General features: G+C 36.2%; 1 protein-coding gene across 7 annotated transcripts in view; it reads left to right on the forward strand.

The window, feature by feature from the left end:
• CNTRL (centriolin) overlaps positions 1-18,062 on the forward strand; it is a 90,237-nt gene that overhangs the window by 5,244 nt on the left and 66,931 nt on the right. For all 7 annotated transcript variants that reach the window (XM_045082332.1, XM_045082330.1, XM_045082331.1 and 4 more), the window contains exons 2-6: positions 1,956-2,197; positions 9,203-9,333; positions 12,788-12,918; positions 14,303-14,444; positions 16,988-17,174. In XM_045082332.1, the coding sequence (XP_044938267.1) occupies positions 1,987-2,197; positions 9,203-9,333; positions 12,788-12,918; positions 14,303-14,444; positions 16,988-17,174 (802 nt within the window). In that variant the 5' untranslated portion in view covers positions 1,956-1,986. The remainder of the gene's footprint in view (positions 1-1,955; positions 2,198-9,202; positions 9,334-12,787; positions 12,919-14,302; positions 14,445-16,987; positions 17,175-18,062) is intronic.

Raw genomic sequence — 18,062 nt, forward strand, 5'->3', positions numbered from 1 at the left:
GAGCCAAAGGTAGACAGTCAACTGACTGAGCCATCTGGGTGCCCCAACTTTTCTAAAACTTAATTTGTGTTTTGTCTTCACATTTTAAGACAGGAGAGTTGGGGAGATTATAGATATTGAACAAAAATAAGATCATTGTTAGTACAGCCTTGCTGAAGACCTATCCCATTTTATAAGATTTTTTTGTCTAAATTTTGTCAAACTTATGATTTTTGCAATGGTTATACTCACAAAAGTAATTTTACATCATGAAAATCTTTTTTGCATAAACCTGACCTTGTGCATTAGGACTCTTGGTGTTGAGGACTAATACAGCACAAGAAGATATCCTTTTGTTGAGGTACTAAATAAGTGCCTTTTATCAGTTCTTCAGAGTACTCCATTAGATAAAATTAATTATCTACTTTCTGCTAAGTTCTGCCCTAGGCCTGGAATAAATCAGTGAACAATATGCCTACTTTCATAGAACTTACATTCTACTAGATTAGTCACATGATTTGGCTTACAAATTAGTTTGAGAGGAGAACTGATTCTCACCATTACTATAGTGTCTCGCCTTGTCATTTACCATTCTGGGCTTTAATTTTCTTTTGAAAAGTAAAGGGATTTGACTAAGATCCCTTTCCTAATAAGTGCTTTCATTCCTTCTGGAAGACCTGAACTTCAACAAAATTGATTTTGTGGACAAGCAATAGTAGGCACATGGGTTTGAAGCAATCAGATGTTCTTCTAATAGCATGAGACAAATGTGAATGAATATCGGAAACCCAATATTTAACAGAGGAGGCATATATAAAAACTATTCTATGATTTCATTTACATATAGTTCAAAAATAGATTATAGAATACCTGGCTGGCTCAATCAGAAGAGCATGTGACTCTTGATCTCAGAGTTGTGAGTTGCCCCATGTTGGATGTAGAAATACTTAAAAATAAAAATCTTAAATAGTTCAAAAAAAATCTCTCGTATTGGAAATCAGGTTAGTAATTACCCATGTATGTTGGCTAATGATTGGAACGGGGTACAAAGTGGCTTCTGGGGTTCTGGTAATATTCTGTTTCTTGATCTGGATACTGGTGGTTCACTGTATGACAGTTCATGGAGCTGTGCACTTACCATTCATGTGTTGTTCTATATGGAAGGAATGGGTGGAGTGATAAATTCAGTTTGGATGTGTTAAGTGTAGGATGGCAATGAAATATCAAGTAGACAGCTGGGAACAGGAGTCTGGAACTCAGAGAGAGGTTGGATTGCAGATATAAACATCAATATACAGGTGACATTGGGAGCCATGGGTGTGTATTAGATCATCTAAAGTGAGATTGCAGAGAGAGTCAAAGAGACTTAAGGAGTTCGGATATTTGAAGATTGGATACAGGACTATGAGTGAGCAAATGAAGCTGAGGAGTGGCCACAAAGGTAAGGGGATACCAGGAGAATGTGGTGTCCCAGAAATGAAAGAAGAAACTCTTAACAGGAAGGAGAGAGTAGTTGTCAGTATTAAATACTGCTGGTTGTCAAACATTTCCAGCTGCCTACATTCTAGGACCCATTTTGGGTATGAGGGATACTGTGATTAGTTTGGTCCAGTAGAGAAGAGAAAGATAGGGAAGACTTCTGGCTGGAGCATGTGTCAGTACAAGAGCCTCTGGAGGTTTCTTTCCCTCTGGCAATGTGATCAGCAGTGTTTGAAGCAGTGTCTGCTTCCATCAGCTTGGGAGTAGTATGGGTCCTAGCATCTGTAGCCTCTGAGTTTAGAAGTTTGTCATCTTCAGAACTCAAGAAATAAGGGTACTTGACTGGCTTAATTGGTAGAATGTGTGACTCTTCATCTCGGGGTCATGAGTTCAAGTCCCACTTTGGGTGAAGAATGTAAAAAAAATTCTAGAAGTAGATAATAGTTTTGAGAGCTCTAAAAAATTGACCTTGTTAAATATGCTGAAAACTCTTACAGGTTTTGATGGACACCTGGCTTTATTCTTGCCATGAAGAAAGGTTCTCAGCGAAAGTTTTCCAATGCAAAGATGCCACCATCACCTCACTCTCCTAGTACACCATCCCTTATGTCCAGTATGAGATCTAGGTCACTTTCACCTTTAAGTGGATCTGAGACTCTTCATTTTGGAGGACAATGGAATGAGCAAGTTGAGATTACAGATGAAAACACGGTGCTTTCAGACTACCAAGACCATAAAGGTAATGTTTTTCTTTTTTGATTTTTTAAAGATTTATTCATTTATTTATTTATTTGAGAGAGAGAGAGAGCATGAGAGGAGACAGGTCCAAGGGAGAAACAGACTTCCCACCGAGCAGGGAGCCCAATGTGGGACTCGATCTTGGGACTCCAGGATCATGACCTGAGCCTCAGTTTGTTGCTTAACAAACTGAGCCATCCAGGTGTCCCAAAGGTAAGGTTTTTTAATCTAAGAATTTGAACACATATTATAGAGTAGAGATGGAAAATTACTGAACTTACATTTTTGGTCCAAGTGAAATATATATCTTTGTACTAACATGACCTATTGTCATATACCTGTACCGACAGAAAGTGTATAGGGACAGTGGAGGATGGAGGCCTCTGGGTGAGGGTGAAGCTGTCTAAAAGGGTTAGGAGAGGGAAGTTTCCCGAAAGAGGAAGCTTTATTTCCTGTGGTGGGAGAGTATCTTAAAGCTCGTATGCCAAATTAGCCATCATCCTTGGTTAGAAGAAAAGCATATCTGTTGACTTCAGAGTGAAGTGCATTAATTCAGTACAAAAACGTGATCTACCCTTGGGTTGTTCCAGTCTGCTTATTGGCAAACTGTTTATCATGTCCTCATAAGGGACATGTATATGTTTCTCCAAGGTTTTGTTTTTATTTGTTTCATAAAAGCAGTCTATTCTTGTGGGAATCTGTTTTCAGAAATACATTATTTTTTTCTAAAAGACTATTTAAAGTAACTGAATGTGAATGAAAACTATGTGATTTCTTTGCTAATGAAATCACAGCTATCTCTCTGCTCAGTTTTGATTACTAAACTTGATCAGCGATTGAGTTTAAACTATACCCTTGCTGTCAGTTGGTACACAGTTGACTCTAATTTGATTAATATTTTAGAATATTAGTCATTTTCTTTCCTAGAACAGCCCAAATTAAGGGAAAAAAGCATATAATTTTGAACCAAAATAAATGTAATGTTAACTTATTGTAAATAATCATAGGGAAACTTTGTCATACAGCCTGGATCTGAATGCAGCATTAATTTATTCTGACTTCTAAAGAAAGAATTTTCTTTTTAAAGCTGCTTTTGAAAATGTGAGACGGCTTTAGGAAGATTTGACAGCAACGTCCAGGCTTAGGATAGGGTGTGCTGTCCATGAAGTTACTACTTTGGGTTATTCTCTGTTTAAAAGAGCAACAAATTTGAGATTATCACCATTTAAAAAAAAAAAAAGGATTTTTAAGAATTCTGGTGTTTCTGAAGTTTAGATTGGAATTAAAAAAAAAAAAAACCAAAGAAGCAGATTAGTGACAGTTTATTAAAACAAAATAAAACAAAAAAACTAGGTAATTTAGCACTGTAAAAAATGGATAACTATTTTAAAAAACAGCAAAAGCAAAACACTAGGGGCACCTGGGTGACTTCGTTGGTTAAGCATCCCACTCTTGATTTTGGCTTAGGTCATGATCTCAGGGCTCTGAGATCCAGCCCTGTTTTGGGCTCTGCTCTGGGTGTGGAGTTTGCTTAAGATTCTCTCTGTCCCTTTCCTTCTGCACCCCTTCTCTCTCCTACCTCTCTCTCTCTCTCCTTCTCTAAGGAAAAAAAAAATATATCGCTAAAACTTCAATGCTGCATATGATTAAAAGTATAAATTTTGGATTCTTCTGCCTGGGTTCAAGTCCTGGACTTCCACATCATTAGACACAAGATCTTTTTAAAAATAAATGGAAATAGAGGCACCTGGGTGGCTCACTGGGTTAAAGCCTTCGCCTTTGGCTCAGGTCACGATCCCAGGGTCCTGGGATCGAGCCCCACATTGGGCTCTCTGCTCGGGAGGGAGCCTGCTTCCACCTCTCTCTCTCTCTGCCTACTTGTGATCTCTGTCAAATGAATAAATAAAATCTTTAAAAAAAATGGAAATAATAATTTTTATTTTTTTATTTTTAAACAAATATATGCTCAATACATGGTTATTTATTTATTTATTTTTTATTAACATAAAATGTATTATTTGCCCCGGGGGTACACGTATGTGAATTGTCAGGTTTACACACTTCACAGCACTCACCATAGCATATACCCTCCCCAATGTCCGTAACCCAACCACCCTCTCCATACTCCCCTCCCCCCAGCAACCCTCAGTTTGTTTTGTGAGATTAAGAGTCTCTAATGGTTTTTCTCCCTCCTGATCCCATCTTGTTTTATTTTTTCCTTCCCTACTCCCCAAACCCCCCACTTTGCCTCTCAAATTCCTTATATCGGGGAGATCATATGATAATTGTCTTTCTCTGATTGACTTATTTCACTCAGCATAATACCCTCTAGTTTTATCCACGTCATTGTAAATGGCAAGATTTCATTTCTTTTGATGGCTGCATAATATTTCATTATATAAATATACCACATCTTCTTTATCCATTCATCTGTCAATGGACAATTAGGCTTTTTCCATAGTTTGGCTATTGTGGAAATTGCTGCTATAAACATTTGGGTGCATGCACCCCTTCGGATCACTACATTTGTATCTTTAGGGTAAATAGCCAGTAGTTCGATTGCTGGGTTTCAACTTTTTGAGGAACCTCCATGCTGTTTTCCAGAGTGGCTGCACCAGCTTACATTCCCACCAACAGTGTAGGAGGGTTCCCGTTTCTCCACATTCTCTCCAGCATCTGTCATTCCCTGACTTGTTAATTTTAGCCATTCTGACTAGTGTGAGGTGGTATCTCATTGTGGTTTTGATTTTGTATTTTCCTGATGCTGAGTGATGTGGAGCACTTTTTTCATGTGTCTGTTGGCCGTCTGGATGTCTTCTTTGCCGAAATGTCTGTTCATATCCTCTGCCCATTTCTTGATTGGATTATTTGTTCTTTGGGTGTTGAGTTTGATAAGTTCTTTATAGGTTTTGGAACTAGCCATTTATCTGATATGTCATTTGCAAATATCTTCTCCATCCTGTCAGTGGTCTTTTGGTTTTGTTGACTATTTCCTTTGCTGTACAAAAGCTTTTGATCCTGATGAAGTCCCAATATTTCATTTTTGCCCTTGCTTCCCTTGCCTTTGGCGATGTTTCTAGGAAGAAGTTGCTCTGGCTGAGGTTGAAGAGATTGCTACCTGTGTTCTCCTCAAAGATTTTGATGGATTCCTGTCTCACATTGAGGTCTTTTCCATGTTGAGTCTATTTTTGTGTGTGGTGTAAGGAAATGGTCCAGTTTCATTTTTCTGCATGTGGCTGTCCAGTTTTCCCAACACCATTTGGTGAAGAGACTGTCTTTTTTCCATTGGACATTATTTCCTGCTTTGTCAAAGATTAGTTGACCATAGAGTTGAGGGACTATTTTCTGGGCTCTGTATTCTGTTCCATTGATCTATGTGTCTGTTTTTGTGCCAGTACCATACTGTCTTAAGAATGACAGCTTTGTAATAGAGCTTGCAGTCTGGAATTGTGATGCCACCAACCTTGGCTTTCTTTTTCAAAATTCCTCTGGATTTTCAAGGTCTTTTCTGGTTCCATATAAATTTTAAGATTATTTGTTCCATTTCTTTGAAAAAAAAAAAAAGCGATGGTATTTTGATAGGGATTGCATTAAACATGTAGATTGCTTTAGGTAGCATAGACATTTTCACAGTATTTGTCCTTCCAATCCACGAGCATGGAATGTTTTTCCATTTCTTTTTGTCTTCCTCAATTTCTTTCATGAGTACTTTATAGTTTTCGGAGTGCAGATTCTTTGCCTCTTTGGTTAGGTTTATTCCTAGGTATCTTAAGATTTTGGGTGCAATTGTAAATGGGATTTACTCCTTAATTTCTCTTCTGTCTTTTTGTGGGTGTATAGAAACGCAACTGATTTCTGTGCATTGATTTTATATCCTGACACTTTACTGAATTCCTGTACAAGTTCTAGCAGATTTGGAGTGGAGTCTTTGGGGTTTTCCACATAAAGTATCATATCATCTGCAAAGAGTGATAGTTTAACCTCTTCTTTGCCAATTTGGATGCCTTTAATTTCTTTTTGTTGTCTGATTGCTGAGGCTAGGACTTCTAGTACTATGTTGAATAGCAGTGGTGATAATGGACATCCCTGCCATGTTCCTGACCTTAGTGGAAGAGCTCTCAGTTTCTCTACATTGAGAATGATATTCACTGTGGGTTTTTCATAGATAGCTTTGATGATATTGAGGTAGGTACCCTCTATCCCTACACTTTGAAGAGTTTTCATCAAGAAAGGATTCTGTACTTTGTCAAATGCTTTTTCAGCATCTACTGAGAGTATCATATGGTTCTTGTTCTTTCTTTTATTAATGTATGTATTACATGGATTGATTTGTGGATGTTGAACCAACCTTGCAGCCCTGGAATAAATCCCACTTGGTCTTGGTGAATAATCCTTTTAATGTACTGTTGGATCCTATTGGCTAGTATTTTGGTGAAAATTTTTGCAACTGTGTTCATCAAGGTTATTGGTCTGTAATTCTCTTTTTTGATGGTGTTTTTGTCTGTTTTGGGGATCAAGGTAATACTGGCCTCATAAAATGGGTTTGGAAATTTTCCTTCCATTTCTATTTTTTGGAACAATTTCAGGATATAAGATATTAATTGTTCTTTAACTGTTTGGTAGAATTCCCCTGGGAAGCCGTCTGGCCCTGGGCTCTTGTTTTCTGGGAGATTTTTGATGACTGTTTCAATCTCCTTACTAGTTACTGGTCTATTCAGGTTTTCTGTTTCTTCCTGGTTCAGTTGTGGTAGTTTATACATCTCTAGGAATACATCCATTTCTTGCAGATTGTCAAATTTGCTGGCATAGAGTTGCTCATAATATGCTCTTAAAATTGTTTGTATTTCTTTGGTGTTGGTTGTGATCTCTCCTCTTTCATTTATGATTTTATTTATTTGGGTCCTTTCTCTTTTCCTTTTGATAAGTCTGGCCAGGGACTTATCAACCTTATTAATTCTTTAAAACACCAGCTCCTGGTTTCGTTGTTCTGTTCTTCTGTTCTTTTGGTTCTATTTCATTGATTTCTGCTCTGATCTTTATTATTTCTCTCTGCTGCTGGGTTTAGGCTTTCTTTGCTGTTCTTTCTCCAGCTCCTTTAGGTGTAGAGTTAGGTTTGTGTATTTGAGACCTTTCTTATTTCTTATGAAAGGTTTGTATCGTTATATACTTTTCTCTCAGGACTGCCTTTGCTGTGTCCCACAGATTTTGAACAGTTGTGTTTTCATTATCATTTGTTTCCATGAATTTTTTCAATTCTTCTTTAATTTCTTGGACTGACCCATTCATTCTTTAGTAGGATGCTCTTTAGCCTCTATGTATTTGACTTCTTTCCAACTTTCCTCTTGTGATTGAGTTCTAGCTTCAGAGTGTTATGGTCTGAAAATATGCAGGGAATGATCCCAATCTTTTGGTACCTGTTGAGACCTGATTTGTGACCCAGGATGTGATCTATTCTGGAGAATGTTCCATTTGCACTAGAGAAGAATGTGTATTCTGTTGCTTTGGGATGGGATGTTCTGAATATATCTGTGCTGTCCATCTGGTCCAGTGTGTCATTGAAGGCCTTTATTTCCTTATTGATCTTTTGCTTGGATGATCTGTCCATTTCAGTGAGGGGGGTGTTAAAGTTCTCTACTATTATTATATTATTGTCGATGTGTTTCTTTGATTTTGTTATTAATTGATTTATATAGTTGGATGCTCCCATGTTAGGGGCATAGATATTTAAAATTGTTAGATATTCTTGTTGGACAGACCCTTTGCATATGATACAGTGTCCCCCCTCATCTCTTATTATGTATGGTCTTTAGCTTAAAATCTAATTTATCTGATATAAGGATTGCCAGCCCAGCTTTCTTTTGACATCTATTAGCATGGTAAATTGTTTTCCACCCCCTCACTTTAAATCTGGAGGTGTCTTTGGGTCTAAAATGAGTTTCTTATAGACAGCATATTGATGGATTTTGGTTTTTTATCCATTCTGATACCCTTTATCTTTTGTTTGGGGCATTTAGCCCATTTACATTCAGAGTAACTATTGAAAGATATGAATTTAGTGCCACTTTATTGCCCGTAAGGTGACTGTTACTGTATATTGTCTCTGTTCCTTTCTGGTCTACTACTTTTAGGCTCTCTCTCTGCTTAGAGAGAGAGATTTCCTGAAGGTATTTTCAGTATTTACTGTAGGCTGGTTTGGTGTTTACAAATTCTTTTAGTTTTTGTTTGTCCTGGAAGGTTTTTATCTCTCCTTCTGTTTTCAATGATAGCCTAGCTAGATATAGTATTCTTGGCTGCATGTTTTTCTCATTTAGTTCTCTGAATATATCATGCCAGTTATTTCTAGCCTTCCAGGTCTCTGTGGATAAATCTGCTGCCAAAATAATATTTTTACCATTGTATGTTACAGACTTCTTTTCCCGAGCTGCTTTTAGGATTTTCTCTTTGTCACTAAGACTTGTAAGTTTTGCTATTGGATGATGGGGTGTGGACCTATTTTTATTGATTTTGAGGTGGGTTCTCTGTGCCTCCTGGATTTTAATGCTTGTTCTCTTTGATATATTAGGGAAATTCTCTATTATAATTTGCTCCAATATACCTTCTTCCCTCTTCTCGCTTTCTTCTTCTTCTGGGATCCCAGCTATTCTAATATTATTTCATCTTATGGTTTCAGTTATCTCTCAAATTCTCCCCTCGTGGTCCAGTAGTTTTTTGAGTAATTTTTATTTTAAATGTACAAATTAAATTGTAAGTGTAAAGTATATAGTACAAGCTTGGCACAGAACTAATATTTGTGAAGCATAACTTACTGACATTACTGTAGATGTATGCAATTATTGTAAAGCTAAATAAAGTAAAATATTATTAAAACATTGCAGTTATTAGAACTAACCAGCTCTTTTTATATTTGTATGGCTTAAAAAATATTTTTTGGTTATATAACATCAAAATAATTTGTTTTTCAGAGATGTCCTGTTCTACTGATGATGATCTGTTTCTGTCATTTCAGAAGCTGATTCACATGCAGGAGTTCGATATATTACAGAGGCCCTTGTTAAAAAACTTACTAAACAGGACAATTTGGCTTTGGTGAAGTCTCTGAACCTTTCACTTGCTAAAGATGGTGGCAAGAAATTTAGGGTAGGTTACCAGCATTTTTTAAAAAGTTTTCTCTGTTTTAAAACTAAAAATTAAAAGATTTTATTAGATTTATAGTATCATCTCATCCTAATGTCACCTAATTTGTAGAAGACCTTGTATTGTTTCCAGTGAAAGTTCTGTATCATAAGTATGACATCTTCACATTCATAAGCTCTTATTATTCTATACATTACTGTATTCTTTCTAGAGATGGGTTGGCAAACTATAACTTATAGGCCAAATCAGGCCTGCCACCTATTTTTGTAAATAAAACTTTATTAGAACACAGTCACACTCATTTGTATACACATTGTCTGTGGCTGTTTTTGCAGTACAGTAGCAGGGGTAAATAGTTGTCAAAAAGACCTTATGGCCCATAAAACCAAAAATATTTACTATGTGGCTTTTTCGATAAAAAATTTGCTGATCTCTGCTCTGGAGTGTTTATTACTTTATTTGTAAACTGTACACATGAACACATTGTAAAAGACAACTTAAACTTTTTAATTGGAAAACATATAAACTTAGATGTCTACTACATTAGTCACAAAAATTAATTCCAGAAACCAGAACAAAACCCACAAAAATGCTTATAGAAGTATTAGGAAGTATTAGGAAGGAATATAGGAGGGTATATTTTAAATCTTAGAGTTGGGAAAGCCCTTTAAGCAAGCACCAACCTTAATGCCACAAAGAAAAATATTGGCAGATTTAGTGTTCATAAAGATTAAAGTGTTTAATGAAAGATATCTTTTAAAAAGTTAAACTCTCAGGGAGTGTTTTCAACATATATAACAATATCCATATAATATAGAGAGCTTATACAATTATACAATTCAGTAAGAGAGACAACTCAATGGAAAATGTGCAGAGGATATGAACAAGGCATTCACAAAAGTATTATAAATGGCTAATAATAATATGAAAATATGTTTAACTTTATTAATATCAAATAATAGGAAAACAATTGTTTGATAAGATTTTCATTCTTGTATGTCAATGGACAAGAATTAAAAGGATTATTTCCGTGTTCAGAAAGATGTGGGAAGTGAGTATTATCATATTGTCTTAGTGGGACTACACAAAGCTCCTGCATTTTAGAAAGACAGTTTGATAGAATTTATCCAAATATCAAGTCTGCTTATTTGATTCAGCAATTGAGTTTATACTTACTGAATTTATATTTACTAACCCAGCAGTTCTACTCCTTGATGTCTATTCTACCAATATCACATGCACAGTATCCAGAAGTATCTATATAGTCATTTTTTTAAAAGATTTTTATTTTATTTGACAAGGAGAGTGAGAGATCACAAGTAGGCAGAGAGGTAGGCACAGAGAGAGGGGGAAGCAGTCTCCCCACTGAGCAGAGAGCCCGATGCAGGGCTCGATCCCAGGACTCTGAGATCATGACCTGAGCCAAAGGCAGAGGTTTAACCCACTGAGCCACCCAGGCGCCCCTATGTAGTCATGTTTATTAAGCATTATTTAAAATAGAATAAATTGGAAATAACCAAATTTCTATCAATAGGGAACTGGTTAAATAAATTATGGTTCTGTAGACGATGAGGTACTATTAAGTTTCTTTAAAAAATAAGTTAGAGCTCTATGTATTAATGTGGGACAATGTCTGCAGTGCACTTAATGAAAAAAATTCTAAAACATTTTGTATAGTAAGTTCTAAAAATTCTGTTTTTCTATATGTGTTTATATGAATGTAAATGAATAGAAAGATACAGATGTTTATATGTCAGCCTCTTAACAATGGTTACCTTTGATCAGTGGGATTTTTTTTAGGGGCCTGGGTTCTTCATAAAGAGGGCTTCTTACGTTTCGTTTGAAATTTTTATTAGAGTATATTTATGTCTTGTGTAATTAAAAAGGAAAAAGGAGACATTCTGGAGTTTACAAGTTGCAAAAATGAAATTAGAGTAGTAAATATTTACTGAATGGTTATTATATGCCAGGCATTATGTTAGGCTGTGGGAATAAGTATACAGGTAAATAAGCTTAGTTTCTGATCTCTGGGAACTTAGAGCTTCCTAGAGGAATGCCTGGGATTAAGAGGAGAAATAGTGAAGGGGAGGCAGAGAGAGAGAGAAAGCACCCACAGGAGAGGCATACCCAGTGAAGAAGTCTGAAGGGGCTATTAGAACAGAAGATCTAGGAGTATGATTAATGGAGGCCAAAGGAGGGAGAATTTCAAGCAGGAATGGATGATATAAAATGTCACAGAATCATTAAATAGGATGAATACTTAGAAGTCACTTGAATACTACATCAAAAACTACTGATGTACTCAATGCTGACTAAATGAACATGATAATTAAAAAAAAATTTTTTTTAAAGACATGATTCAGAAAAAAAAAAGCCTTTTGGATTTGGCAGTTAAAAAGCCCTTCTATTTCTCAAACCAACCAAATTCCGTCTTTTAGGGCCTTTGTATTTTTCTACTCTGCCTGTTAATCTCTGCCCCGAGATATTCACACAGCTGGTTTCTTGTTATTAAGGTCTCAGTTCAGTGTACTTCCTCTGTGAGGCCTTCTTTTACCACCCAGTTGCCATTAGCTACCTTCTCCATGACTCATTCTTTTCAACAACAAATATTTCTTCAGTGCCCACTGCGTGCCAGGCATTTATGCCTATGCAGTGAACATAGCAGACAGATCTGCCACCTTGGTGCCTTGCATGCTGCCCCATCACGTTATCTTTATTTTCTTGTTAGTACACTTCAGTTGAAATGTTGTTTATATAGGGGCTTTCTCTGTGAATGAAAGCAAGAACCTTGGTCTCCTTACTCACCAGTGTATTTCTAGTACCTAGAACAGCCCTGGCGCATAATTCATGTTTGATAAATATTTGTGGAATGGGTGTGTGGATGACCATCTTGGGGAGAGCTATTTGAATACATGGTAAAAGCATAAGATATTTTGCCTTCCCAATAGAATAAATGGAAGGCAGAAGGAGCAAATGTACACAATTCTTGTGAGAACGTGGTCTAGCTCACTGGTATCCATTGCCCAGTGGTACATGTGGTATGTACTAAGTATGACGGGTATCCATGAAATAGTGATGTTTTATACTTGAGGGGGAAGATCCAGGAGTGAAAGAGATTAAAGATGCAAGACCGTGGAGGGAGAAGGTAGATGAGGTTGTATAAGAGGATAGTACCTAGCTCAACTTCAAGGAGAGGTGGGAGAGGCTTAGAAAAGTTGACGTGGACTTGTTGGATCATCTTGATTTTATTGATACATAGGAAGTGTTGTCCACTGAGGGGCAAGGAGAGCTTCTATTCCTGGGTGAAGGAAGCTGTAGCAAGGGATTGTTCAGGAGAGCAGGAAGCATTTATTATTCTCTGGTGACTGATCAAAACAGCCCCTGATGCACATAAATACACGTACTTTATGTTAAGGTGCCTGTCATATAAAGTATTTATTCATTTGTTTCCAATTAGTATATCGAAAATTTGGAAAAATGCGTTAAACTTGAAGTACTGAATCTCAGCTATAATCTAATAGGGAAGATTGAGAAATTGGACAAGCTGTCAAAATTACGTGAACTCAACTTATCGTATAACAAAATCTGGTAAGTAAGTGCTTCTTTAGGTAGCATTGCAGTGGTGTCTTTGTTGAAGAGGTAGGTCGATGTTGCCCACATTACTGAATTGCAAGAGTTCTTTGAAACAGCAGGCACTTGGATCCTCATTCAGTGCTAGTCTAGCCCTTCACATGTGATAACTGCTTTCATGTTTTGGCACTGCTGAAGTACAATATAATATCTTTCTAGCATTATCAAAGAAGGAGATACACGAACACCAAATTTTACTTTAATTCCATTTTGACAGGAACTTTTCACAGAGTCTTTGATCCACTCACTGCCTTATTCCATTAAGAAAGTTGACATGAAGCAGTGTTTTAACCCTGTCATTTTGATCTTAAAGATATTTCAATGTATTTTGATCCTATGTGTTTATCCTGATGTTCTTTGTTTATTGCTATAATATACTCAGTTATGCTTCCATTTCATAATATGTATTACTTGAGAAATAAACATAATAAAACTGACAGTAGCAAAAACCACACATAGAACACTTATTAAAAACAAAATGATGCAATTATCAAATATTAAAAATCTTTATACCTGTATACTTCCCCCACCTTAGACTTGGAAGATATTGTAGCCAACAAAACAAAACTGCTAACAGTGGCAGAAGCTCTAATATGGCAGAAAATGAAAGAGGGGAAAAAACGAAATCAAATCCTTAATGTGAAATTTGTATAAAAAATTAATCCTGATAAAAATAATTTCAGTAAAATAAAAATAAAGAAGTTTGGAAATATTTGTCCATAGAAAATTTACCAGGGACTTAAAATGACAATTAAATTGTAATCAATTAAATTGGGAAAATATCTTATCAGTGAAAATTCATCAATATGAATGATAAATGTTTTATTGATTTAAATATTCTAACTAAAATATTTATGTTCATAAATATAGTGTTCTAGAGAGTCCATCAGTTCAAAATGGCAGACATACCCTACTGTGTCATAGCTAATCTTTTGGTGATGACTTAGGGTAATAAGGATATCTCTTGTACAGGGCTGTGTACACCATAGGAAAATGTACTGTTGAGTGGTTCAGTTCTCCCCTGGCTGTCCGCTAGTACTGCTCCTTGTGCGTAGTGGTAATGCCATGGATAGACTCTCCTTTTCTGTGTTGTGGGATCCTAAAGTCTGATAGTAAGATAGGTAGGATTCCTAGACCCAGTAATGAAAAGTTGGCAGCTTAGCTGTTCTGGTCAATTTCTGTTTAGCCACTTTTGTTTGGTTCTCATTTATAAAAAAGGTTAACAAATTATAATTACGAAAGTAACCCCACATAAAAACTATGTGGCTATCATTCTTAAGCAAACAGTTGAGGAACTCTACCATTGTATTTACTAAATTTGATTTTATCCTTTGGTTTCCAGCAAAATTGAAGGCATAGAAAATATGTATAATCTGCAAAAGCTAAACCTTGCAGGAAATGAAATTGAACGTATCCCAGTATGGTTAGGGAAGAAGTTAAAATCTTTGCGAGTCCTCAATCTGAAAGGCAACAAGATATCATCGGTAAGTTATTCAAAGTAGCAAGAATTTTTTTTTTCCAAATTTTTAGACTTGTTGAAAAAATATTAAAATATAAGTTTTTGAAAAATGAGATTTCTTGGGACACTTGGTTGGCTTGGTCAGTTAAGCATCTGTCTTCGGCCCAGGTCTTGATCCTAGGATCAAGCCCCACATTGAGTTCTCTGCTCAGTGGGGAGCCACTATCTTCCTCTCCCTCTGCTGCTCACCCTGCTTATGCTTTCTCTCTCTCTCTCTCTCTCTGTCAAATAAATAAATAAAATCTTTTTTTTTTTTTCCAAGAGAGATTTCTTCTTTGAAGTTTCTTGGTCCTTTGACCAGACATCAAATTTAGGCATAACCTAGGACTCTAGGGTAATTAAATGTAGGGATTTCTGTTTTTGCCTGGTTCCATGGTAACTGAGAGTTGATCTCTTAGGATTTTTGCATCTATCATTTCATTTGAGCCTCAGAAAACTTTACTTAGAGAGGCAGTAAAGGGATTATTTTTTTAATACTATCAGTTAGGTAGTACCGTCTTTTGCCCATTTTCAGGTTAGGTCTCTTACCCAAGTCACACAACTTGTGCCAGAGTCCAGGTCACTGAATGCCAGAAACCGAGCTCTTTTTTTATTTTTTTATTTTTTCAAACTTATGAATTAAGCTTAATTATAGTGTCAGGTGTTTTAAGAGTTATTGTCAGTGTCAGGTTTAATCCCTAGCTCTTTATTATGGAGCAACTTTGTTATCATGGCTTGCATAATCTAGTAATCGTGTATGCTTTCCTTTGGAGTATAATTTATTATTTTCTTCTATTTATATATTAGGTGTTTAATAAGTATTTGGTGAATAAAAACATTAATTTACTTAATCTATATTAAAATTGAAGAAAACATACTTAAAGAACATCAGTCATAGAGAAGACAGTAAAAGATGTGCTTTCTAATATGGGTCTAGACCTGCCTTCTGTGACCTTGGAAAAGCCCTTTATCTCTCCAAAACACATTGTTTAAATTGGAGAAAACAAACCCTACCCTGCCTTCTTTGCGAGGGTGTTATGGGGCTCAGATAAAATGATAGATGTGAAAATGTTATAAAAACTTTAAAACACTAAATATCTCCTTAAACCTTCACCAGTGGAAACCAATAATGATGAACAACATTTGTTTAATTACTGTGCAGGTTGCAATGTCTATGCTTTCTTATTTCATCTTTATAAAGGTCTGGTAAGGTGATTCTGTACCATTTCACTGCAACAGTCCAAGAGCCTCAGAGCCAAACCCTCTACCATGTGGCATAGCATGACCTTGGAGCTCTTGAGGTGTATGCTGTGATGCAAAGAGGTAGCCGTGAATCTAAAATTTACTGTAAATATTCTTCCAAGTAGTCGATTGTTAGATAGTACTCAGTGTCAACTAATTTATTTAACAGGAAAATCATTCAAAAATATTTATTAATCATTTCTAATTTTTCATGACTTTCTCATCCCAATTTATATTTGACATTGGCATCAGTAAGAGTGATATGCATTCACTTGTGAAAGATTTATTTATACGGGGTATTAGGAGTAGTATTTCTCAACCTTTTATTTTTACTTAATTATTTCTTAAAAGATTTTATTTATTTGATAGCGAGAGAGGGAATGCAAATAGGGGGAGTGGGAGAGGGAGAGGCAGATTCCCCACTGAGCAGGGATCCTGATATGGAGCTCCGTCCCAGGACCCTAGGATCATAACCTGAGCTGAGGTCAGACGCTTAATGACTGAGCCACCCAGGCATCCCTATTTCTTAACCTTTTAAAGTTCCTCTTTGTATAAACATAAAAATCTTCTAGAAATGTGAGTATCCTGGGGACACCTGGGTGGCTCAGTGGGTTAAGCCTCTGCCTTCAGCTCAGCTTATGATCTCAGGGTCCTGGGATAGAGCCCTGCATCGGGCTCTCTGCTCAGCGGGGAGCCTGCTTCCCCCGCCCCCACCTCTGCCTGCCTCTTTGCCTACTTGTGATTGCTGTCTGACAAAGAAGTAAATAAAATCTTTTAAAAAAAATGTGAGTATCCTGTATCCTTACTAATTTCTTTTAACTATCAATTATAACTGTTATCTGAAGATTCTCCAAAATCTTTCTTATAGCCATTTATATTTTTGATGTGTTCAGTCAGTATAATGCATAAATAATAGGTTTAAAGTTACATGGACGAATTCAAATCCTGTTTTGTTCATTTGTAAGCACTGAGCTTTGGGGAAGTTATTTAACTTCTTCTAACCGTAATATCTTTGTCTACAAAATTAAGATGTTGTTTCTATCATAGATTGTTATGAGGAGTCATAAATGAAATGGCATATGGAAAATGCCTAATACTGCCCTGATACACTATAGATACTCAAATACTTTCCATTCCTCCCCTCACACCACTAGTTTTGGATAATAGGTTCTATGAATAGGTTCCTTGCCGTGTTGGTAGCAATTTTCTTGATTATTATTTTCTTTAGGTATGTTTTATTATTTTAAAACTAAATTACACTAATACTAATGTTATATATCATTTCAGCTCCAAGATGTAAGCAAACTGAAACCACTTCAAGATTTGACATCTCTGATCCTTCTTGAAAATCCAATTGTGACCCTTCCTCATTACATGCAGTTTACTATTTTTCACCTTCGCTCATTAGAAAGTTTGGAAGGTCAGCCGGTGACTACTCAGGACAGACAAGAAGCTTTTGAGAGATTCAGTTTAGGTAAAGTGACATTTAAAAAAACTAAATTTGGGCGGGGGAGGAATTTATGTTGAGAAGTTATCTAGAAAAATATATTGAAGTTTGAGCTTTATAATGCTATTAAAATTTTTTTGGAAAATACCCCCATAAATAAATTAGCATAAGCATCATTATACAACAATTATACATTAATATCATTAAGGATTAAATATTTATTGAGCATGTACTGTGAACCAGGCATTATATCTGGCACTAAGGGCACAATGGTGAACAAGACATATGGTATGGGCCTCAATGTAGATTGTATTTTAATGGAAAAGAAAGACAAAAAGCACGCAAATCCAGATAAAGTAGCAGAGGAGAAAACCCCCCTTTGGGCAAAGGTGGTGTAAAGAAATGACTCTCTGAGAAGTGACATATAAGCTGACGACATAGGTAGGAGAAGATTAGCCATGTAAAGAAAGACATTCAGAGAGACAACCAGCTTGCACTTTGAGGTTGGAAAGCTGCTGGTAAATGAAGGAAGTAAAGGTTCAGTATGACTGGATGATAGCTCAAGAAAAAGTTGAGAGAGCTGGGGGAAGGGAGAGATGACACAGGGACTTGTAGCTTGGGTTTTATTTCAGGTGAGGTAGGAAACTATTAGGAATTTTTAGGCAGCAGTGGGACGTGATCTCTTATTAAGAAGATTATCTTGAGTACATAACTTAGCCTGATGAGCACTGAGTAATGCATAGAATTCAATCACTATATTGTACACCTGAAACTAATAGAACACTGCATGTCAAGTATACTGGAATTAAAATGTTTTTTTAAAGATTATTTTTTAGTGCAGAATGGAGAATGATTTGGAGCAGGACAAATGGAGATAAGGGGACCTGTCCAGAGGCTATTGCAGGAATCTAGGCT

Source organism: Mustela putorius, unplaced genomic scaffold (assembly GCF_011764305.1).
Source record: "Mustela putorius furo isolate JIRA1106 unplaced genomic scaffold, ASM1176430v1.1 tig00000596_pilon_pilon_pilon, whole genome shotgun sequence".
NCBI lineage: Eukaryota > Metazoa > Chordata > Mammalia > Carnivora > Mustelidae > Mustela > Mustela putorius.